Source organism: Oncorhynchus masou, chromosome 12, assembly GCF_036934945.1.
Source record: "Oncorhynchus masou masou isolate Uvic2021 chromosome 12, UVic_Omas_1.1, whole genome shotgun sequence".
NCBI classification, from domain to species: domain Eukaryota; kingdom Metazoa; phylum Chordata; class Actinopteri; order Salmoniformes; family Salmonidae; genus Oncorhynchus; species Oncorhynchus masou.
Window position 1 is genome coordinate 46386355 of NC_088223.1, and position 23704 is coordinate 46410058.

The following is a 23704-nucleotide window of genomic DNA, read 5'->3' on the forward strand; positions in this document are numbered from 1 at the left end:
ACCTCTTTTGGGAGCATTGTAACTACATGGATGAGACAATAGAGGTCGCCTTAGACCAGGAAAAAACGCTTCTCTTTTTGAGATGCATATTTGAATATTCAAATGCATACCCCACAATCATTGTTAATCGTTATGACGACAAGGTTGTACACTGTGTATATATATGAATCACAAAACGCAGAAGTAAATACAGAATAAATACAACGAACCTGTATTTCTGGTTCACGTTTTAGCCACGTTTGGAGGTCCTACCTCGTGTTTCGTTTGCTTCCATTGAGTGAGTTGATCCAGCACCTTGCCGCTGTCCACTGACTGAATCCTCTACCTGGTCAGCTTTGCACTGCATTCTTCTCAGTTTTGTGTCTCCAAGCAAAATGTCGGGTGGTGAGTTATTTTATATTTTGATAACTGTGTATTGGTAGGCTGAAAAAGCATCAGCAAGTAAGTAAGTGAAATAAAAATAAGTTGAGAACGTTGTTATTCTCATGCTCAAACTCATTTAAATGGACCATTGGAAATTACTGAAGTGTAGCCTAATGTTAAGATTCGGTCGACAATAAGGCTGGCGGCATATTCACCAATTAAGGATTTGAGTGTGCAAAAAAAGAAACTACGCACATTGCGTAAAATGGATAGGCTATCAAACGTCAGCACCTGCGTAAATGCATGCGTGAGAAGGCCGCGGGAAAAGCCATTTCCTATGTATAAATCTACTAATTTCCTTGACACAGAAAAGCCAAAGGTCTACGAAGGTGTTCGGGTGAAGATCACGGTAAAGGAATTGCTGGAAAAGCGCAGAGCTCGTCAAATGAAATTGTCATCGGTAAGCTGAGATCCTTCCTTCCAAAACCAGAGAAAGAACACACATGCTCGCTCTCGCCATCATCATAATTTCCACTTTAAATAACTTTGCAAAAAAGTAACGTGCAGTAAAATACAATAAGATAAACTTCACAACGCACCTTTACTATGTGGTATATTAAACATAAGATTTTGTGTAAAATAACACATTTTTGATATCTTACAGGAATGTGCAAACTCTTGGTATCAAGATGCTGTTGCCACACCTTCCTTAAGTCTGGTGCCAGAGCCAAGTGCACAACCCTGGCCCTGTGAGGACAACCCCAGTGACTATGGGACAGAGTGTCTCTCATTATACTGTGATAACTTCAGCTCGGCTCAACAGACTGAACCTGCAGCATACAGTGAACCCTGCAACTACACTCATCAACAGCCCTGGTCCCTTGGACATATATTGCACAAGGACTATAGGGAAGGACAGGTACGCATAATGGCCATTCACACGGTGATATCCTTTAGCTTCCTCCGCTGTTTTTTTCCCCTTCTTAAATGCTTATGTGGTGGATCTATCGCTAATTCCCTCTGTTCTAGCTGTAGGCTAATTGATTATCTTCCTAGATGTCAAGGACTGTTAAATAGCCTCTTTGAATGTTCCCAAGTCTTGAATATCCCTTTCAGAATGTGGCGCCTTGAAAGCGCCTTGGCTAGGGCATATTTGGTTGTCTGAAAGGACGCACTGACTTTTTAAATGCCACAGCGAAGACTTCTCTGGAAATAGTGTAGTTTCGAAGCGCCACCGAACAGGGGTGTAATGTGTCTGGGAAGGAATGACAGGCATCCAGCACTGTCAATCAAATTATCTTGAGCTGTCTGCATGTTGCCTGCGTGCAGACCACTAGATCCTAAGAGAATTACTTTGAAGTTCGTTAAATACAATGACTTTCCAATACATTTAGTAAGAAAGAAAACACATATCTACCCTACCATTAAAAAAACAAAGGCAACACATCAGCACATCAATATGTAAAGTTTATTGTTGTCGTGGATACAATCCCGAACATTCTATGAGGAGCAGAATTCTACAGTCTAAAAAGGTACAGAGGCTTCTGATGCGGCCCTTTTTGTCATTTATCAATTTTCGCGATTGACCGTGTCTTGTGCATGAAAACGGTACAATTGGATGCATATTCTCTTGAACATCATCTTTTCATGATTTGTTGCAGGCCTCCTGGTCCTCATTAGAGACTTGGACTCCGGCCTGGACACCAGAGAAAATTAATCCTTTGGATACCCATCATCTCCCCTCCTTACTACAAAAATACTCAGAACCTGTGGATCCCACTTACATATCGCTTAATACAAATGTCACTCAATATGATACCTCTGTGTACTCAAACCCTACTGAATCGACCTCTACAATACAGTGGATGCCCTGACCTAGGTAGCACAGGTTATTATGGGTCAACTTTGGACAACTGTTATTATAAATGGCAAATGTCAAGCATGAGTCATGTTTAAATACAGAGTTTCTGGAGGGTGGCGGGGAGATGGTGGCTGGCTGGGCGCACTCTGTTCTGTGCCTCATCTGGAGACCAACCTGAGGTTTAGGGCTGGCAGGGTCTACCAGCTGTGTGTGAGTGTATGAGAGAGAGAAAGTGAGATAAGGAACTTTTTTTTATAGATTGCCATAATTATTTTTCAAGTCAATAAAATGAAACTGAAAAAGGTTGTCGTTTTTGATCATCCAGAGCTGTAGTTTATCCAAGTATGGTTTAGAAAATCGTTTATCTATCTTTTTCCACATCGATTATTCATTATATTTCTATGGCCCAACTCCACCGACAGCATCGGTTACTGAGACGCAAAATCGGTTGTTAGGCTCAGGACCCATGTTAAATTTGCTGTCTTCTCAGTAGCCTGCCTCGAATATGTATTACGGTTTAATACAAACCATTCAAAGTAACGTAATGAAGTATTTTACCAATAATTATGATAATTTGTTGAAATAATTCATGCGATGTAGTAATAATCATTAGTATAGTCCCTATGCTTCTTTGTGAGACTGTTTTTAAAACGGCGCTTTCTTTAGACGCAACAGGTGGTCAAGCGCTCTTTGTTTTCTTCCTCTGCACATTGGTTAGCATTTCATTGCAGAAAAATAACAAATATTCATATTTTATACTCATGGAGCAAATTTAATATGTTAAGGTCCTTCAAATAACTAGTCTCTGCGACTCACTTCACCTCTCTATCATTTTTTGAGGGATTACGTGGATATTACAGTTTTGCTAGCGAACGTTAACGTTAAGTTCCCAAACACTCTTCAGCATGGACTTGTATCACGTTTTGGAGATGATAGGAGAGGGCTCGTTTGGACGAGTGTATAAAGGACGTAAAAAGTTCAGTGGCCAAGTGAGTATATGGTATATTGGGAAAATATAAAGTTACACACTGACCTTTCTGCTGTACGTTAACATCAGCTTTGTCTGTCATTAATAGCTTGTAGTGCTCCCTTTCATTGCGCATCCATTTTGTTTTGGTCCGTTGTAGGTCGTGGCACTAAAGTTTATCCCCAAGGTGGGCCGTTCTGAGAAGGAGCTGCGCAATCTCAAAAGGGAAATTGACATCATGAGGGGACTTGAACATCCGAACATTGTCCTGCTCTTAGACAGCTTTGAGACCGAAAGAGAGGTATGTAAAAGCTGTTGTCTTCACCTGCATATAATGTCATCACTTATACGTTACATTATTACTTAGTATGGAAGATACATGCTTACAATACATTTTAATTTCATTAATAACATGATGATAATGCTGTCTATTCATGGCAGGTTGTTGTTGTGACAGAGTATGCAGAGGGAGAGTTGTTCCAGATCCTTGAAGATGATGGTAACTTACCAGAGTGCCAGGTAAAGCCATTGACTCATGATGTAGTGGGTTATTTCTCAACGTACTACAATAAGAACGACAAAGTACTGTAAAATGAAACCTATTATCAATCAAACAGCAGATATTCATGCATGTATTTTTCATCCTATGCAAAGGTCCGTGATATTGCCTGCCAGCTGGTCTCTGCCTTGTATTATTTGCATTCCCATCGGATTCTCCACCGTGACATGAAACCACAGAACATTCTGCTGGGTAAAGGAGGGGTGGTGAAGCTGTGTGATTTTGGGTGAGTATATTTGGTGCTGAAAGGACAGCCTTTGTGTTGAAGGAGAACTTTGTGGTGTTGAAAGCTGTGACATTCAATCTGTTAAGAAAAGCTCTGGCGAGGCCAAAAGGCCAAAACGTAAGCTTGAATAAAAATAGTGATAGCTATTAGCAAGAACAGTGTGCAGGTTTCTCTTTTCTTTCAAGTATTCTCATTGTTACCATGCACCTGCAACAGACAGCTCGGATGTGCGAGTGCTTTTTTGAATTTTGATTCAATCAGTTATAGAAATCTCACTGATGAGGGTACACTCTTCATTATATGTATGAGAAGAGGAAACTAGAGGAAACTCAAGTGGAGAATGATGCCTGATTATACCCTATAGCGAGTCTGTCTGTCTGCCTGCCTTTAACTGTACCTGTGTGTGTCCTATCCTCCAGATTTGCTAGAGCAATGAGTGTGTCCACGCTGGTCCTGACCTCCATCAAGGGGACGCCCCTCTACATGTCCCCAGAACTGGTAGAGGAGAAGCCCTACGACCACACAGCCGACCTCTGGTCTCTGGGCTGCATCCTCTATGAGCTCCACACGGGGGCGCCACCCTTCTACACCAACTCCATCTTTCAGCTGGTCCAGCTCATAGTCAGAGACCCGGTCAAGTGGCCGGACACCATGAGCCAGACCTGCATGGTACTACAGAGTCCCTGTTAACTCTGAATTAATCCAAACTGAATCATGCTACATTTCACAGTGAAACTATAGTGAAACTAATAGTGAAACATTTAGTTTGTGTAATTCAATTTGGAATTGAAACTATTGATTTTAAGCTCATGTATATTAATTAAGATAGCATTTAGAGTCCCATCACCACATGGCTTGTCTATAATCTATCCATGCCAGACTTTCCTGAAAGGTTTGTTGACCAAAGACCCACAGAAGAGGTTGTCGTGGCCACACCTCCTAAAACACCCATTTGTTGCTGATGGAGTTCTAGGTAAGACCCTTTTTTTATTCTATATTCTACTTTTTATGATATACCTTTTTAAATAACAGGCTTCTATAGTAGACATAGAGACCTCGTCTATTCCTTGTGTTGTTGTTGTCTGTAGTTCTCTCAGCCCCCGTTGTGTCCAGCCCGCTGACAGTGGCCGCCAGCCCAGACCTGCAGGTGCTGAAACTCCAGCAGGCAGTACAGAAAGCAGCGCCACATGGTGGAGAGGGGAGGTTACTGCGCAAGGCCAGGGAACAGAGGGACAAGAGGAGCAGACAGGTAGGTAGACTGGGCAAGGGCCCTCACTAGCTTTAAGCACCAGCTGTCAGAGCAGCTCACAGATCTCTGCACATGTACATAGCCCGTATGTAAATAGCCCATCCAACTACCTCATCTCCATACTGTATTTATTTATTTGTCTTGCTCCTTTGCACCACAGTATCTGAGGCGGCAGCGTAGCTTTGTGGTTAGAGCGTTGGACTAGTAACCGAAAGGTTGCAAGATCAAGTCCTCGAGCTGACAAGTCTGTCATTCTGCCCCTGAACAAGGCAGTTAACCCACTGTTCCTAGGCCCTCATTGAAATTAAGAATTGCCTAGTTAAATAAAGGTAAAATAAAAAATCTCTATTTGCACATTCATCTTCTGCACATCTAACACTCCAGTTTATTAATTGGTATATTGTAATTACTTTGGCCTATTTATTGCCTTACCTCCCTTATCTTACCTCATTTGCACACACTGTATATAGACTTTTTCTACTGTATGTTTGTTTATTCCATGTGTAACTGTTGTTGTATGTGTCGAACTGCTTTGCTTTATCTTGGCCAGGTCGCAGTTTATAAATGAGAACTTGTTCTCAACTAGCCTACCTGGTTAAATAAAGGTTAAATAAATTAAATAAAAAATGAACACTTGCCCGGGACAAGTTAAAAAAAAAAAAATAGCAGACTAAAGATTTAAGTAGACCGAATGGACAAGTAAAACAAATCACACAAAAATTTCTATCTTAAACAATATATTACTCTGATCAGAATGTCATCCGGATGCAATGATTTGCGCACTATTCTCCCAATTTCAGCAGAGCGCATCGGAGTGGAATTGTTTTGCAATGACAGGAACGAGCAGTCTTTTTCAATCACCAATCACTGGTTGCACCAGCCCTTCTATGAGTTACAAATGGCGCAAATTCAACGACTAGTGGGGAGCAGGCGTATGGTGTTAAATTGGGACTATATCATGATGGGCAAAGAAAATATTAGCAATCTCTTTTTTTTACGTGTCTCGGGTTCATATTGCACACACACTCTGCAGGCTTTTGGAGTTGCATATGCGTGAGGTTATTTAAGGTTACATTAGCAAGCTAAATGTTTCTTATCAGTGATAGATGAGACAACAAATAGATGAGCTATCACCTCCACTTATTTGTCCAGCTAGAGATTAATTAACCAAATACACAGACCAATTCAATTAGACTAATCAATCAATGTGGTTTTGTTTATCAGACAGGTCATGGGTTTTTGGTTGGGAGTGAAGAGAAAAATAATCCACTTGTTGAGATGAGCAAACTAGACTAAGGATGATCATAAGCACTCACCTCAATTAAGCTAAAATTTTCCTGACCTAATTGCAACCAAATATCCAAATGGGGATTCAGTGAAAACTCAAGTCTGACATTGATTGATTTATCAAGACATGTCCCCCAAGCTTGTCTCAAAGCATCACGATGGCACTGTCCCTATCAAAACAGTGCTGAAATTATAATATCTTCCACTATTACTTTAATTTATTAACAGTTGGTGGCTTTGGGAGTTTCAGAATATTTTATCCTTACAAGGTTATAGATAAACATATCTTAGTTACCTTGCTTTGAAGTAGCCTACCTTAGCCATTTGATCCCTGGTTAATTGAATGAGGGAATTATTTTATAAAGACAAAGTATTACAGTGCCTTGCGAAAGTATTCGGCCCCCTTGAACTTTGCGACCTTTTGCCACATTTCAGGCTTCAAACATAAAGATATAAAACTGTATTTTTTTGTGAAGAATCAACAACAAGTGGAACACAATCATAAAGTGGAACGACATTTATTGGATATTTCAAACTTTTTTAGCAAATCAAAAACTGAAAAATTGGGCGTGCAAAATTATTCAGCCCCTTTACTTTCAGTGCAGCAAACTCTCTCCAGAAGTTCAGTGCGGATGTCTGTATGATCCAATGTTGACCTAAATGACTAATGATGATAAATACAATCCACCTGTGTGTAATCAAGTCTCCGTATAAATGCACCTGCACTGTGATAGTCTCAGAGGTCCGTTAAAAGCACAGAGAGCATCATGAAGAACAAGGAACACACCAGGCAGGTCCGAGATACTGTTGTGAAGAAGTTTAAAGCCGGATTTGGATACAAAAAGATTTCCCAAGCTTTAACATCCCAAGGAGCACTGTGCAAGCGATTAATATTGAAATGGAAGGAGTATCAGACCACTGCAAATCTACCAAGACCTGGCCGTCCCTCTAAACTTTCAGCTCATACAAGGAGAAGACTGATCAGAGATGCAGCCAAGAGGCCCATGATCACTCTGGATGAACTGCAGAGATCTACAGCTGAGGTGGGAGACTGTCCATAAGACAACAATCAGTCGTATATTGCACAAATCTGGCCTTTATGGAAGAGTGGCAAGAAGAAAGCCATTTCTTAAAGATATCCATAAAAAGTGTTGTTTAAAGTTTGCCACAAGCCACCTGGGAGACTCACCAAACATGTGGAAGAAGGTGCTCTGGTCAGATGAAACCAAAATTGAACTTTTTGTCAACAATGCAAAACGTTATGTTTGTCGTAAAAGCAACACAGCTCATCACCCTGAACACACCATACCCACTGTCAAACATGGTGGTGGCAGCATCATGGTTTGGGCCTGCTTTTTTTCAGCAGGGACAGGGAAGATGGTTAAAATTGATGGGAAGATGGATGGAGCCAAATACAGGACCATTCTGGAAGAAAACCTGATGGAGTCTGCAAAAGACCTGAGACTGGGACGGAGATTTGTCTTCCAACAAGACAATGAACCAAAACATAAAGCAAAATCTACAATGGAATGGTTCAAAAATAAACATATCCAGGTGTTAGAATGGCCAAGTCAAAGTCCAGACCTGAATCCAATCGAGAATCTGTGGAAAAAACTGAAAACTGCTGTTCACAAATGCTCTCCATCCAACCTCACTGAGCTCGAGCTATTTTGCAAGGAGGAATGGGAAAAAATTTCAGTCTCTCGATGTGCAAAACTGATAGAGACATACCCCAAGCGACTTACACCTGTAATCGCAGCAAAAGGGGGCGCTACAAAGTATTAACTTAAGGGGGCTGAATAATTTTGCACGCCCAATTTTTCAGTTTTTGATTTGTTAAAGTTTGAAATATCCAATAAATGTTGTTCCACTTCATGATTGTGTCCCACTTGTTGTTGATTCTTCACAAAAAAATACAGTTTTATATCTTTATGTTTGAAGCCTGAAATGTGGCAAAAGGTCGCAAAGTTCAAGGGGGCCGAATACTTTCGCAAGGCACTGTAGTTTTAATTGTAGTGTAGCAATATTTTATAGGCTACTTAAGGCGTCAGAATGCTTCAGTTCGGCTGGTGCCTAGCCTAACCGAATGAGTGTGCGTGCATATTCCCTTAAACGATATTTGCTTGAAAAACTAGAACAAAAACGGCAATAGTACTCTTTGTCCGTTTTGAGACGAAGTAGCCAGTATGCACTTCCTCAAAAGTGTCCGAATGAATTTAAGATAACTCAAGAAATCTGTCATTAATTTCATTTTTTTTTGCCAAAGAAATCTTAGTTTTTACATCTAACAGATGTTTGGTGCAGTATTTTTCTATGAAAGAATGTGCATGAAAACAAGTTGTCTCACATTGAACGACAACATTTTATTGAAGAATCTCTATTGTTGCCCAATCACTGACGAAGGGGCATAGACTTTTTGTGTGCCTGATAAGCCAAGAAAACCCTTAAGTCCAAAACAAACAAAAATGTCACAAAATGTCGTCATAATAAATTCACGAACTCCACTAAACTGGGAAGCATGTGGACGCCTTTAGGGTGGCCAACCAAGGGAGCCTTGTTGTATTTTGATAGGCAGAATGTAGGCAAAAAAGATTTTCTATGGTAATAATAATAATGATAATGCATTTTATTTTGTAAAGTGGTTCCTTGCATCATACAATGATGTAAAAAATTGTGTTTCAAAAATCTGTCCTACTTGTCTGAAGGTTAATGTCAAACACTGTGTGCACAAAGTGACAGACAGAGCTGTTGAATCAACACACAGTATCAGGCCAGAAATGTTGTAAAAGTAAAGTATCATGTGTATCATAATTGTGTGTGTCGTAATCATGAACTTACATAGAAATGGAAAGGAAGGACAAGCTGTTCTATTCACTGTAACTTTAACACTCATGTACACTCTATGCTCAGGTGGGAAACGGAAAGACTGAATCATCTAGTCGGGCACTTTCAAGGACAGCCCCTGTAGTGAAGCCCCTATCCAAAGACAGTCTGGTGGCTCCCTCAGATGGTTTGGATCAAGATCTGTCACAATTAACCGCCAATCTGAGCCTTACCCCAAAACAGTCTGCCATTGAGATTTCCACTAACAGGTACAATGTGGTGAGCCTTTAAAACTCCAGACAGTACTCCCCACAGACAGTTGTGTTCTACGAAAATGATCAATGGAAAGCACTCACACATCTGAGGGTTGCTTCTCCAGGTGCATTGTAAATGTTCAAAGCTTTAACAAAGGATGTCAACCTGAAATGTTACTAATTTATAAAAGTTGTTTATGTAAATGTAAAGGGGTTTCCCCCGTGTCCCCAGCAGAGGTCAGATCAGCCGGGACTACGAACAGGAGTTCCCCTCTGTGGAGGTTGGGCCCCGACAGGCCCTGAGGCGACCTGAGACTCAGGAGCGGGGCCAGGCCAGGACCAGCCTGAGTGCTGTGAGGCTCCACAGCCAGGTTAGTGTCACTGCTGCTGGAGAGAAGTGCTCTTTGAGTGACGAAGACACAGTCTTGGATAGGGTTTTGGGTTTTCTTGGTTTGTAATTCATTGTTGGTTCTTTACTACTTTTTGTTAGGATGTTGACAGTGATGAGGAGTGGGAGAGGTTGATCCAGCAGACCTCCGTTTCCAGTGGCCAATCCATTCGAATCATACCTCGATTGAAAGAGAAGTTGCTGACATCCAAAACCTTGGTAACTACTACTTACAGGCAACTACAGTAAACTCAATTTAGTTGAATTCAAGTTGGATAGAAAAAAATGTATTTGGTGTGATTTGAATTCAATGACACCGTAAAGTGTGGGATGTCTTCTATGCTGGTGACAAATCCAATCTCCCCTCTAAGGATCATTAACGTTTATTCAAATGTTTTCTTTGACATAAACCCTGTGGTTCTGTGTTCTTGGTCAGCTATTGGATGGTATCCTGGAGGGGGCATGTCAGATCCGTCAGCCACTGAAGGTCCTGTCCAACCTGATCTTGACCTCCGACTCAGAGGACTCCCATCGACTTAGACAGGAAGTTGGACTACCTCATTTCCTGTTCAACCTAGTCCAGGATATTGTGGAGAATCCAGTGGTCATTAAGGTTAATTTGGTGATATTAACCAGTATTATTATTTTACCTTTATTTCAACAAGGAACACAGACTGAGACCAAGGTCTCTTTTACAGCTGGGCCCTGGGTATACATGTTATATTTTCATAGATCAGGACTTGGTCTTCAATAATCCAATGAGATTGTGAGAACTATTTGATGGCTGTTTTATTCAAGTAAATATGTGCCAGTAAGGACTGCAATGTTAATTTCGGTGGATATCCCCTCAACTGCTAACTCGCTTTTTCTGTCTCTCTCATCATGTTAATAATCTCCGTCAGCAACCATGGAGTGTGACAGTACTGGGGGAAGTTATTGTTCTACTCTTGAACTATTGGGAGAAGCACCGTGACTGGCAACAAGCAGAGAACAGGTTTGTTTCTTTATTTCTTCTCCCCTCTTAGTGGTTTAACATTTTTGTATTTAGCACATTTACATAATTAGAGGTCATCGTTTAAAATGACAATGTTTAACAATATTTCAATGTCATATGACACAAAACCTTTTCTCACTGTAGACTGGAAGATTACACCATGCCCTTTTTCAAGATTCTTCTTCGGCCTGACCCTAACCCATTGGCAGTAAGTATGAAACCACTCAAAGAAATGCAGTAGGCTAGTCGTGTTGAATTGGCTCTGGACAGACTCCTTTTCTCCATCTCTCATCTAGCCTCTGGCTGCAGCCATTCTGGCCATATTCAGCCAGTGTGGAGTCTCTGTGGTTGTTAGCATGGACAGTATCACTGCCCAGCTCAACAAGCTTCTCTCAGACTCCGATGAGGTAGGCTATGACTTGCATAGCTAATGTGTATGATTGTGTATGATTGAATGGTGTTATCTTTGTGTGTAAATATTTATACAAATAATTTGTATGACAGCTTTTTACTTCTAGAAATAGTTTTGCAATGTAAAAATCTATATGATTTGTTGTGTCTGACTAGACTGTTCCCTGAAATGTTCTCTCTCCCAGCCACGCGTCCCGTTACCATCAGGCTGGGGGTTCTGTGATGGCTTCTTGTCATTGGTTCTCCACACCCTAACTGAGGTTAATTGTGCCTGCATACATTTGTCAATAACAAAAAATATTCTGATCCATTTAAAAAAAGATCCCCTTTTATTCTCTGAACAGCATGAAAGTCCTCCACACTCTGCTTCTTTGGATCCAAGCATTCTGCGCCTCCTGTGGGTGAAAGTTGGTACTTCACTGGAGAAAACATCAGCCAGAACAAAGTTCTGCTCCTCAAATGGTATAAACTACACTACCTGATGATGTTGGTCTCTCACCAACGTTGAACACAATGAAGAAGGCTAAAACCGAAATGTCTGTCTAATCTGTTTCCCTGCCTACTTAAAAAAGACATTGAACAACAAACAATTATTTTCTGGAATTCTGTCTTATTGTTATTATTATTACCCTTCATTTTTTTTGACAAGTTTTGTGTTGAGCTCTCACCAATCTAATATAAATGGTTTCCATCTCCTCTCCCATCAGGACTGTATGTGTTCCTGTCCCTCGCCCTTTTTGTCCTTACCAGGGACCCGTACTGCTGTGTTCCCCTGTTCTCAGACAGCGACACAAACTGCATACTCACCCTAGGCCACCTGCTAACCACTGATTGGTTAGTGACCTCTCCATCTCTTTCTCGCTCTCTCTCCGTCTAGCTGTGTTCTTGCATAACACATCTTCTTATTCACTTGTGATTGTCCTAATAATACTTATAGCATATCAACAGTCAATCAATACCATACTGTTACGGTGGTGATATGTGGAGAGTGCCTCTTTTCCAGTGTTTCCAGGCCGTCTGACGAGACTCACGGCCAGCTTTGGGGTTGTGACTCCAGTGTGAACAGCCTATCAGTGTTGAGCTGCCACCTGCTGTGTTTCCCCTTTGCCCTGGACCTGTCCTCAGAGACCATGGACAGACTACTCCAGCTGTACCACAGCGCTGGCATTGTCTCTGGCCTGCTGCAGGTCAGGCTCTCCCCTTACAGCAACCTTACAAGAACATTGTTAAGCCTTTGGATGTATGAGTATATATTGACAATGCGCAAAAACCCCCTCTTAATTAATCCCTCTGTTGATATGTCTGTCTGACATACAGAGTGACTTGAAAACCTTAAATTGCATCAGAAAAACTAAGACGCCGCTTGCTCTAGTCACACATCCCACAACTGCTACTCCACCACACTGCTGTCTTGACACCATTGGGAGAACATTGTGTTGTTCAATGTCTGGTGTCATTGATGGTTGAACTGGATTGTGTGTGTTTGTTTTTTTCTGTTCTGGATCAGGTTATCCAGTCCGTTCCTCCGTCTCTCCTGGAACTGCCTCTCTCTCTGCTATGTCGCTTACTGCTGTGTGACCCCGGCCGCTCTGTCCCCTGCTTCACAGCCGCCGCCAGGGCCCAAGGCTTCTTCTCTCCACCCAGCAGTGACCCCAAGGAGGATAGAAGAGACCAGGCCCCAGCCTCCAGGGTCAGGGACCAGGCTGGGCACTCAGTGTCTGTATCTAGGACTGCCAGCTCCCTTCTCTCTGACCTGCTAAAGTCTGAAAGTGAAGCCCTTTGGGGGTCGGCCGTGGAGCTCTTCACCTTACTATCCCAGGTTGCCCGCTGCTCCCCCAGGTCCCGACCCTCCACCCCTCATCTCTACCTGGAGCCTGCTCCCCTGCACCAGGCCCTGGCTCACCCAGACGACAGGGTCAGAGCTGCTGCCTGTAGCCTGCTAGGTAACCTGGACCCGTTTACACCTCATACTCCTCCCTCCACCAGTGACCCACAATGGACCCGGCTGCAACCCGCCATCCTCAGAGACATAATTGGCTGTCTCCACGACCCCTCCACGTCCGTACGGAGGATGGCCTGCAAGGCCGTGGGCAATTGGCTGGGGCTTATTGGAAAGGCAGAGTTTAGAACACGGAGAGCCAAAGGGAGAGAGAACAGTAGTGCCCCTATTATAGCCCGGGACAGGAAGAAGGGCAAGCCAGACAAGACTGTGTCCACCCAGTCCCAGGTAGGAGACGGAGGAGACTCATCCACAACACTCAAACAGCAAGTAGCAGACCAGGGGGATGGACATGGATGGGTCGCGGAAGCCAATTGGGCAACAACTGAGCTACTCTCCCTCATAGCGGACCCTGATGCCCTGACGCGCCGCCACTGCTGCGCTGCCCTGGGCAATATGGCTGCTGTGGAAGGGGGTGTGGCCTCACTGCTGGAGGGAGACGTGCCCCTTCTCCTCCTACAGGCCGCCTGTACCGACTCCCAGCATACAGTCCAACAAGCGGCTGTCGCTACCCTGAGCTTATACAGCCAACAGGATGCACTACGACAGGTAATAGAGGGTCATATTACCAAGGGGTAAACATTGAAATAAATATAAGCACCATAGAATAGTTTGGTCACAGTGGATCAAAATTCCAATTTTTTTTTAAGAAAAATGGGTTCATATCCTCCATGAGATTGTGAATGTCTATCTAACACACATTTTAAAATTAAAAAAATAATAATAATAACTGTGGCTTGTTATCTAATTTAGAATGCAAATAATACTACTCTTTGAAGTGTTTATGTAGTTATTAGACTTTCTACATTTCTAAAACCTTTTTCAGTGTGTTGAGGCCAGGCTGTTGTAGAATGTTATCCCCTCCGAACCCATTGCTTACACAAAAAGGTTTTATTTAGTCTTTCTATTATATAATTTATTGAGTTTCTTAAATGTTGCCATATGTCATGATCAAACACCAAAACTTTCTTTACTCACCATTGCCTTTAGTCATTTAACTCTGGATGCAACACTGCATGTCTGCTCACACACACACATTCACTCTCTTATCACTCTCATGCTTACACAGATACACATACTCTCTCACACAAACATACTCTCACACACACACACACACACACACACACACATTCTCTCTCTCTCTAACACATACACAAACAGACTAACCCTGTCTCTACTAAGACCATATTCCAACCTCTTTCATCTGTGCCTTAAGGCTCTGCTGTCCCTTGATGCACGTGAGAAACTTCGTCAGGCTTCACAGCATGTCGCACCTCCACAGTGTGACTACTGTCAGATCATCAAGCTGCTATGAAGTCCAATGCAGCGAGTGAGAGAATAGTGTGTCTATTTGGTAAGATCAGACTTGTGGATCAGCCCGTCTGCCTTTGCCTTAATACCAGGATTCAATGTATAAGCTGGATGCCGGATGTTATATCCCCTACCCATAACTCATCTGTGCAGCACGCTGGTTGATAAAATTATTGCCATCAATATTTTATGTCTTTGTTTTAGAAGATAAAAGTACATTTCATTACTTTGAGGGATTGTAATTTGGGATAACTTGTTAACATGTTTTACTCTCTTGAATTGAAAGGTACGAAATTGATTTGTTTAGTTTGGGCAATGTGTTCTGGACTTGTACAGTGTAAGTCAAGTTTTTTGAGTGTAATGTAATTTGTAATGCTTTGAATTTGAATAAAGTATGTAGTGTCAGCCAATCATAAATTGATAGTTTTTGTTTAACTATGTAAAAAGGTAGTTTTCAAGTAATTCTTGACGAAGACTTTTGATTTGTTATGCACTGGTATTAATAAACCCTCCTGTGTGTAATGACAAGGGTTAAATTTGTGATTGTTTTACCTGCTTTTGAGCCAAACTATCTTAATAATTAGATAAAAATGACATATGCACACACTATCAATGCATTCATTCAAATCATAATTTAACGAAGTATAATAACTCAATTGTAAAACAAAAAAACTACAGGTGGCCAAGTGAGCAAGTTTTCAGAACAAAATAATATTCTAAAAATCTGTATTTTGATTGCATTATTAAGATGTTGTCAACATTTAAATTAGCCCATTTTATGAGACGGAATATCATTAATGTATGAATATAACGGGATTTAGAACATTGGCATTGCACATATTGGGTGTACAACTTTCTTGCCAAAGTGCAGTTTGCGGCAATTACCAGGAAGAGAGAGATCATGTTGTGGATTTCCTTGTGGCACAAATATGTTTCGTATGATCCAATTCCATTTTAGATGGGCATAAGGTCTCTTGTGAAAATGTCTCAAATTAGTATTTGTCAAAGTAAATGTTTTTCCCCCGGAGTATACAAATCAATATTTGAGAGTAATGCATCCCCTTAAAACATCATTTTTGAGGAGATAAAATATATATAAAATACTGTTGAACATTATATGCTTGATAACATTTGGTCCTAGGCTGTGTGATATAATGTGACTGATAGAGTCGATACACACCTTCAATGATAATTTAATATGTGTTGTTGAGTAGGCTAGTGCCTGATTTTGTGCTGAATAGGGCCTATATGACAGTTTAATATGTATGTAGTAACACTATTTTATATGTAAAATGACATGTTGGGATTTTTAGCATGTCATTTTTATATGTAGGTCTACACCACTTAAAACTTGTCTTCTTTTCACAGAAAATGACACCCTCTGGAGTGAATACTGGGTCCTTCTCACATGGAATGACTGGTTGCACTTGTTTGAAAAAATGTATAAATATATATGCTACAGATATGTATGTCAAAGAAAATCCTGTCGTGTATAAAAATGGCTTGCACTCCGTAACAAAAATATAGACGGGTGTTTTTGGCCTTACCCTCCGAGGAGCAGATTGATAAAGCAATAAAACGTTAAATATATTTGAAATCGAGCCAGATTCTGTACAACAGTCCATGTAATCCACGCTGTGTAAAAGACAACAACATAGCCTAAGCATCCAAAAATAATAATACTTTTAATGCCTCATTTCGAAACAGTTCCAAGAAGTATCCTAATCTATCCGTTATTTCATTTATGTGGGCTAAATCTCCCCTGGCTTTTCACCAGAAATTACCCATGCATAACAGAGATGAGCTCAAAACAAGAATAAACTGTTAGGCTACTGTGTAGACACAAATCACTTTATTTGAATAAAACGAGTGACATGTAACACAAAGGAAATATATTGAGAGGAAACATTGGAATTATTTCCAAATTACTAAATGGTTGGTTATTTTATCTGGTGTAACTTATTGGTCGTAATCGTGTTGCTGAAATGCGTGAGGCTTAATATTGAAAGTAATAGAATCTCAATATCACAAAATAACATTAATACACATTGCATTAAAAGCTGTATATCAGAAACATGATTGTATATCGCCAAGATAACAGACCATATTTGAAAAAGATGCAGTGTCCTACTCATTCATCCAAAAGATTGATAACAGATAATTACATTATATTAAGATCTTAACTATTCGTTAGGACATTTAAGAGTTATTGCATTTCAACTTAAATTCATTCAAAAAGCAACAGCAATTCAATTGGATTAATTCACTAAAGATCCAATTAGATTTTCAAATTTAAAGATGATATATTGTTACATTTGCTTAAAGCAGATTGACTGTTTTTAGAAAAATTGAGAATTGTACCTAATTATAAAATAAAGGTTTATACTAAATTAATTGACACTGCATCCTCGTAGACAAAAGCGGGAAACAACATGAAAAGCTATCACAAACATTCTAGTGAAAAATAGTTTTTTTGTTCTTTTTAGAAAAAAGCAAAGGCTAACTACCTACCTACCATCTCTCCTTCAAGACACAATTGAAAAAGTCTTTATAAATCAGACGAGCATACCCGCCATATAAAATCACAAACCCTGATTTGCTTTTACAGCAAGTAAAGAGACAGAGGGTCCCACATTGATTTCTGAAATCCTATACCATCTAATCCAGTGAAGAGAAACAACTAGGAAAGAGCTAGAGACAAGTGAATTTGCTGAGAGAGAGCATGGAATGTGAGGCTGCTATGGAATCAGTGCACAGTAGCTATACAGCATCATATAGACAGACAGAACTCGTTAATTTTAGTAGCCATGAATGTCTTTGCCATGCAAAAAAATCTTCAGTCAAGAATTACCAACTTACATACTTCTAGAACTTTGGGCATGAATTGCATAACCTGAGCTATAAAACTGATTGTATCATATTGCAATTAGCATTTAAGGGGACAACACTTTCAACAAAATCTTAAGTCTTCCCTAAAGGCTGTTTTTGCATTCATATTTATATTAGTTTGCTTTCAATTATTGGAATAATAATTTGGGAAAATATACAAATAGTGCAAAGCTCCCACAAATAAACAAAGATTGTCTTTTGATAAAAAGCTAATGAGTATATTGAACCAGTAGCTAAGTTATTGACATCAAGACCAGTGTAAGGCCTTAGTTGAATCACATTAGTCTAACCAGTATATAAAAAACACCAATGGTGGAAATCAAACCCATCTCCATTCAACAGGAAACCCATTCAGAAATTGATTGTCAGCTGAGACATTACAGCATCACAGTGCAGGCTTGCTTGGTTAGTGCCGATTGCCGAAACAGTGGAAGTATAAAGTAGTTGTTTGACTCGTAAAAAAAAAAAAACACGTCATCAAAACATGCAATTGAACCCCTTTGTTGCCCCCCACCCTGACCCTCCCAAAGAAAAAGAAAAATGTAATATTCAATTTCAAAACATTGAAAAACTAACATTTCCCTGTCATTTTTTCTTCAAATCTACTTGCAGAAAGTCTTCGTCATCTTATCTTCATCATCAGGCGTCGGTGTCCGGTTGCTTGAGCCGCTGACTGCGGGCCTTGTACACTTCGATCAGTAGGTCTTTAACATACTGGATCTCCCTCTCCACTGACTCTGCTTTGTCCCGAAGTTCCCGGTTATGCCCCTCCAGACCGTGCAGCTGCTCCTCAAGGCAGTCCAGCTCTGCCCTTTTACGTTGGCGATACCTGGTAGGGTGGGGTCAAAAGGGAGAAAATAGGATTATTCTGAGTGAAATCAAAGTAAAAGTCAAATGCCAGTGGCAATGTTCTATTTAGTTCTGTTATCAACAAATCAGACAACAAAATTTGGATAACCACAAACCTGTCAATTTAGAGTTGAGAGAAGCACACACAACTCAGACTTTCGCTAAAATCATTTATTGATGTCAATGGGAGACTTGTGTAGAAATTGTGCGCAGAGCTCAAATTTGAACACCACCTTAAGTTTTCAGCGCTTGGTTGAATCATCATACCTATGAGCGGCAGTCTTGTTTTGGTCTCTCTTCTTCTGCTTGCGCTCTGGTGGGTGGTGGACCTCCCCTGGCATTGTTTCGTCCAGCTCAGGCTTCGCGAGGGGACAGGGGTCCTCCTTCAACCCCAACACCACCTGCCTGTCAAGAGCCTCCCTATCCATTGCCAGACACTCAGAGCCCTGCTGGTCCTCTAGGAACCCACCACAGTGGAAGTCATGATGTTGACGGCCCATCTCTAAACCCTCTGCCTTGACCTGCTCGCTGACCGTCCCTTGGAAGCCGTGGTGGTAGGAGGCCTCTGATTGGGACGCTGCCTGAAGATAACAACCCTCACTAGTCTCTGTCTTCCAAGGAATAGTGGACATCTTGGAAGACAACTCACCAACTATGCCAACTTTGACATTACTACTCAACAATTCTATCTCACTGCTACTAGCACATCCTCCACCACCACAACTGACATTCACTTCTCTCATGCCATACATCAACAGCTCCTCTTTCTTGTGTGGGATATCCAGCGGCCCGCCAAAGCCACCATACCCACTGCCAACAGCTATGACCTCTTCCGCGAACTGACAATTTTTCTCTTCCTTGGGTAAAAAAGGGCATCTTCGAATCTCAACTCCGCTGCCTAGACAGTAACCTTTCCCGACTACCCGCTCGTCCTCTACACAGCTGTAACTGCCACTTAGAGTCACAGATGGGTTACTTCCTTTGGAACTCCATATGCTATTCTCGTAGACCTCTCCCACCCTCACCCCATCTGAAACTCTTTTGCGACTACAACCATTGGGGCGATTGCTACAACTGTAAGGGGTGTGTCTAGGCAATTTTGATCGCCCAATGGGCCCACCTCCGCAAAAGCTCAGCAGGTCTAGTTCCCCAGTTGCCAGGGTAACAAGTAGAGGGCTGTGTTCCGATTGGTTGGAGGTGGAGTATGATGACGCATGAAAGGGCAACTGGTAGTATGACTGGTGGGGACCCACTGGCGCTGGACCCTTGTCGCATTTTCCCAGTTTTGGTCCTTTCTCCGGCAGCGGTTCAGACAGGAAGTAGTCCTCCAGTTGAGCGAGTTCCTCTTGCAGCAGAGAAGTCATGACCTCCAAGTCAGAGGGCACCTGGATGTCATGCTGGAGGGGTGAGGGAGGAAGGGAGGAATTGGGGGAGGGAGAGGGGTGAGGGTTTGGGAGGTACGAGGAGAAATCCACTTCTTCCGTCATCCAGTCCGTGAGACCATCACCTATTGAGAGAAGAAAAATACAAAATGTCATAAATGCAACAAACATCATCGTTAATTGATTGTAATTAATTAAAACTACATAGCAATGGTAATGAAATCTTAAACGTCGATAATGGAAAAACAAATAATGTGTTTGTATTTTAAAGCTTGAACATTAAAATGAGTGAAAACAACTTCAATCGTTTAGTATAAAGTAGCTACATTTCAACAGGAAAAAACTTCAGACGTTAACTACTTTATTACTCACTGTTCGAAGGAGAACGAATGTGCTGCAGTGCGGTGCCCACCTGAAATGTGGAAAAATAAAAAAGCGTACTCTGCAACTCACCAATTAAGTGCTGGCTCTCCTCTGGCACCTCCCCCCTGCACTCCTGTGATTGGCTGAGGTTAGCCTGTGGGTGAGAGAGAGCGAGGGGGTCTGCCGGGCAGACGCGAAGAGTCTTCCAGAGAGGAGCTGCTGACGTTGCCATCATTTTGTCTATTGGTCTTTTGATTCAATCCGATTAGTCCAATCGTACAATATGAGTTGGTGGGGTCTGAGAGTTGAGCCACAGTGAGCAGGGCTGGGTGAGCATAATGACACCTATAGGAGATAAAGAATGAGTAGGGAGGTGTTTAAAGCGAGTCATTAAAAACTATAAACTGACACTTTGGGTTGCTGATCATCATCACAAAAACAGTGGCTGAAACATTTCTTAAAACAGTATGGGTCACTCATCATACAAAAAGAATAGATGTCCCACTTAACAAAGGAACAAGAAGAAAACATATTGGGATGAACCCATTCAGTCTCTAGGTGGCTAGGTAGGTAATGACCTCAACAGGTTTGCAAGCCCAACACTTACAACATTATGTAAAAAATGGTGCTTTTGACTCGCAGGCAATCGCAATAAATAGAAATATAACCTAATATTGCACTATTACCATGTTATCATATTGTTATTAGTGCAAGTAACACATGTCCTCAAGGTCCCACTCCCAACTGAGGTTATTGTGTTTTTGAACGTACCTATCTGACCTTACAAAATCTTAAAGGTTCAGATCATAAAGGTGAGATAACAGCCCAAGCAAAACCCACAATACAGACAGCAACATTCACACATTATGTTCACTTACATACAGTAAAAAAAAAAGAATACCTGTATAATCGTCAGAAATAAAAGATCTCTCAAAAGTCAGAATAACTTCACAGGAACTGAGAGTCCGTGGGTGTGCTGTCATACTGACCACACCACAAATGTTATGTTGATGCACTTGATGCATTCAAAACACGTGGGCTGAAGCAAATGACATAATGCACACCTGTTTATGTTCTAGGATAACCCAGACTCATCTGGAGCACCGTTACTTCCTCGATATGGTTAACTACCTAATTGGTCTACTCTAAACAATCAGCCTTCACATGCTCCATTTTAAGACGTCATTGATAATAGAGAAACACCTTAGCCTAATGGTTGTCTAACTATAACAACAGCTTAATTAATGGATACTCAGACAAAGTGAATACATTTTTTTTAAAGAAACCTATTCCCACATGACAACACCTTTTGCCAAGTCAGACTCAAATATACTGAGCCAATAAAGTTTACAGTATTGGCCATACTGTACATTTAACACAAAAATAGTGTTCAAAAAATTTACCAGCAATAACATAGCATACTGTTATTATTTGCCTTTTGCTGCCATTGTCATTATCATTTATGGGCTGCCGCCTATTTCTATTGTGGTGGTGTGATTACTGTTGTTGTTGACAAAGTTTTCAGCAGTCATCACAATGCTGTAGCTAATATAAGCACTAAAAACGTTCGGTTAAACATACCACCCGTAGATTACTTTATTGAGTTAAATGTATCTCAAACAGATACAATGTAATGTGCACAACAGTTCAGGTGAGTGGGCTGGCAACAAAGTTTCGAACGCTTCAGAAAGGATTCAATGTAACAAGTTTCACTTACTCCATTCTTGCTGAAAATTCTTGTGAGTTTGGGGTGCGTTGCAAGAGCAAAGCACGGCGTCTTTCGGGGGTCCGAGTTCTTCTCTAATTTAACAAGCCATGGCTCCCTTGGAAAATCCGGGACAGAAGTGAAGTCTTGTTGTTGCTTCTTTGTTGTGATGAACTTGATGACTGAGAGACGATTTATTGAGTGAGAGCATCAGTTCATTCACACCTAGCAACCGGCTGCGTCACGATGGGCAGGCAAACCATGCTGTAGATTCCTCCGCCCTCTCTCTCCAACCTCTTGTTTTCGAGACATCCACGCACGTTCCAGTTTTTAGACTTGAAGAATATCTATTCAATATATTTGCTATTGGTGAAGATGTCTTTACAATTATATTGAAAATCGAGGTTTAGGTGGGAGGAGGAGGAGGTAGGCTACAGCTGGTTCCCTATCAGAGCAGGTGCACAGGAAATGTAAACATGCCTGATGCCAAAAATGTGACTTATTCTTGATGCCACGAGGCGTAAACACACTTATGCGCCTCATTGTTTACATGGGGACTATTTAATTTTATGCTGCGAGGAAGGACACCATATGCTATACAGGGGATGCTTGGTTGCTATTGCAACTCAGTTGCATCAGCGCTTCAGGCAGAGCGCAGATTCGCTGGATGCACCGAACCTGTCGCTCCGCTATTGGCTGTGGAAGGAGAGATATGTTGCCCGATTGGCTACCCGGTGCTATGGATTCATCCCGGTGGTTTTTCAGTTTACCGCTCTGTGTGCACATGCTCCAGGTAAACAACATCCCGAGTGTAAACGGAGGAAGAAGGAACGTTTTCAAAGAGGCGGCTGTGGCACATCATATATGTTTTGAAAAGGGTTAGCATGTTGTATTGGGATTCCACTATAAACTACGTTGTAGCCCAAGCATTACTCATGTAAAGTGGATTATACCTGGTTTGTAACATTGTCATAAAGATGTGCTACAAAGAACGTGTGAGAAATATAGGCTATGGGAAATTATTCATGCGGCCCAAAATCCCCAAATCCAGTTGAAAAAGATAACACGGTTACACCGATTAAACACCTATTAAGCTTGTATTCAATTTCAATTGTCTTATCTAGGCAATAGACAACTGCTTGGTGAGTAAATGAACAACAGACGAGGAAAAACAACCACTCCAATCACCCCATCCCTTGTTCGTGCGTAGCCTAACGTTGTATCATATGTAGACCAATTTACACTCGGTAGACCCACAGGGTGATGTGGAAAGTGTAGCTAACTACTGTGATTAAACGATAGCAAGTGGAAACGACTCAATTTAATCGCATCTTCAGCACATTTTATTTAGCCTGTAGGGGTTGGCTTGAAGGAATCTTCCGCTTCGCACCCCCGACTCCCCTCTGCCTGTTGCTGCCTTGGCACACCTGACACGCGCGCTCCTGTAACTAGATGATAGGTTGTGATGTAAACAAACCGCACTGGATAAGTGTTAGGCTAAATTCTTTGTTTTGGTAGTATCCTAATTCACTTGAAAATGGCATGCATCTCATGGGGGGTTATGTTTAGGCATAGGTTTATGTCTGTACTTAGAAGCCTAAAGGCTTGCCATGGGAGACACAGCTGGTCTAATCAAATTAATACACTGATACATTAAATCCAGCTAATGACGATTATGAAAAGAATAATGCCTTGTTTTTCGCCCCTTTCAGCAAATCCAAAAGCTGATTGAAGGAGCGGTGTCTTCCTGTTGCTATAGTAATAGCGAACACTGCCCCCTATTTTAGACGTGTTTTCTGGTTGCTGTTGCCATGGGATTTGCAG

General features: G+C 41.4%; 3 protein-coding genes across 7 annotated transcripts; 2 read left to right on the forward strand and 1 right to left on the reverse strand.

Moving 5' to 3' along the window:
* Nucleotides 1-168: 168 nt before the first annotated feature.
* LOC135550191 (POU Class 2 homeobox-associating factor 3-like) lies at nucleotides 169-2237 on the forward strand. The gene is made up of 4 exons (XM_064980782.1): nucleotides 169-384; nucleotides 732-823; nucleotides 1028-1282; nucleotides 2025-2237. Exons 1-4 carry the CDS (start codon nucleotides 375-377, stop codon nucleotides 2235-2237), a joined length of 570 nt encoding a protein of 189 aa, XP_064836854.1. The 5' UTR covers nucleotides 169-374.
* Nucleotides 2238-2871: 634 nt separating this feature from the next.
* Nucleotides 2872-15222, forward strand: stk36 (serine/threonine kinase 36 (fused homolog, Drosophila)). 5 transcript variants are annotated; one of them, XM_064980763.1, is made up of 20 exons: nucleotides 2873-3213; nucleotides 3352-3492; nucleotides 3633-3710; nucleotides 3846-3976; nucleotides 4396-4645; nucleotides 4856-4949; nucleotides 5065-5225; nucleotides 9423-9604; nucleotides 9801-9960; nucleotides 10080-10196; nucleotides 10414-10590; nucleotides 10880-10971; nucleotides 11116-11179; nucleotides 11268-11378; nucleotides 11568-11642; nucleotides 11727-11844; nucleotides 12090-12216; nucleotides 12386-12569; nucleotides 12890-13930; nucleotides 14598-15222. In XM_064980763.1, the coding sequence occupies exons 1-20, from the start codon at nucleotides 3130-3132 to the stop codon at nucleotides 14694-14696; spliced, it is 3486 nt and encodes a 1161-aa protein (XP_064836835.1). In that variant the 5' UTR covers nucleotides 2873-3129; the 3' UTR covers nucleotides 14697-15222. The 5 variants fall into 5 exon arrangements, with proteins under 5 accessions (XP_064836832.1, XP_064836833.1, XP_064836835.1 ...); XM_064980764.1 differs by having other exon boundaries at nucleotides 9825-9960; XM_064980760.1 differs by having other exon boundaries at nucleotides 2872-3213; nucleotides 11568-11844.
* Nucleotides 15223-16522: 1300 nt separating this feature from the next.
* Nucleotides 16523-22114, reverse strand: atf5a (activating transcription factor 5a). The gene is made up of 4 exons (XM_064980771.1): nucleotides 21893-22114; nucleotides 20266-20520; nucleotides 18698-19937; nucleotides 16523-18410 (listed from the first exon to the last, which is right to left on the reverse strand). The coding sequence occupies exons 2-4, from the start codon at nucleotides 20408-20410 to the stop codon at nucleotides 18221-18223; spliced, it is 1575 nt and encodes a 524-aa protein (XP_064836843.1). The 5' UTR covers nucleotides 20411-20520; nucleotides 21893-22114; the 3' UTR covers nucleotides 16523-18220.
* Between the last annotated feature and the right edge of the window lie 1590 nt (nucleotides 22115-23704).

Bases quoted from the DNA above. Each gene is read 5' to 3' on its own strand.
- LOC135550191 (XM_064980782.1), top strand. The intron at 824-1,027 runs GTAAGCTGAGAT...GATATCTTACAG, and splicing joins GTCAAATGAAATTGTCATCG to GAATGTGCAAACTCTTGGTA. The intron at 1,283-2,024 runs GTACGCATAATG...GATTTGTTGCAG, and splicing joins AGGACTATAGGGAAGGACAG to GCCTCCTGGTCCTCATTAGA.
- stk36 (XM_064980760.1), top strand. From the start codon at position 3,130: ATGGACTTGTATCACGTTTTGGAGATGATAGGAGAGGGCTCGTTTGGA. The intron at 11,379-11,567 runs GTAGGCTATGAC...TCTCTCTCCCAG, and splicing joins TTCTCTCAGACTCCGATGAG to CCACGCGTCCCGTTACCATC. The intron at 12,570-12,889 runs GTCAGGCTCTCC...GTTCTGGATCAG, and splicing joins TTGTCTCTGGCCTGCTGCAG to GTTATCCAGTCCGTTCCTCC.
- atf5a (XM_064980771.1), bottom strand. From the start codon at position 20,410: ATGATGGCAACGTCAGCAGCTCCTCTCTGGAAGACTCTTCGCGTCTGC. The intron at 19,938-20,265 runs GTGAGTTGCAGA...TTCTCTCAATAG, and splicing joins GGAGAGCCAGCACTTAATTG to GTGATGGTCTCACGGACTGG. The intron at 18,411-18,697 runs GTATGATGATTC...CCACCCTACCAG, and splicing joins AACAAGACTGCCGCTCATAG to GTATCGCCAACGTAAAAGGG.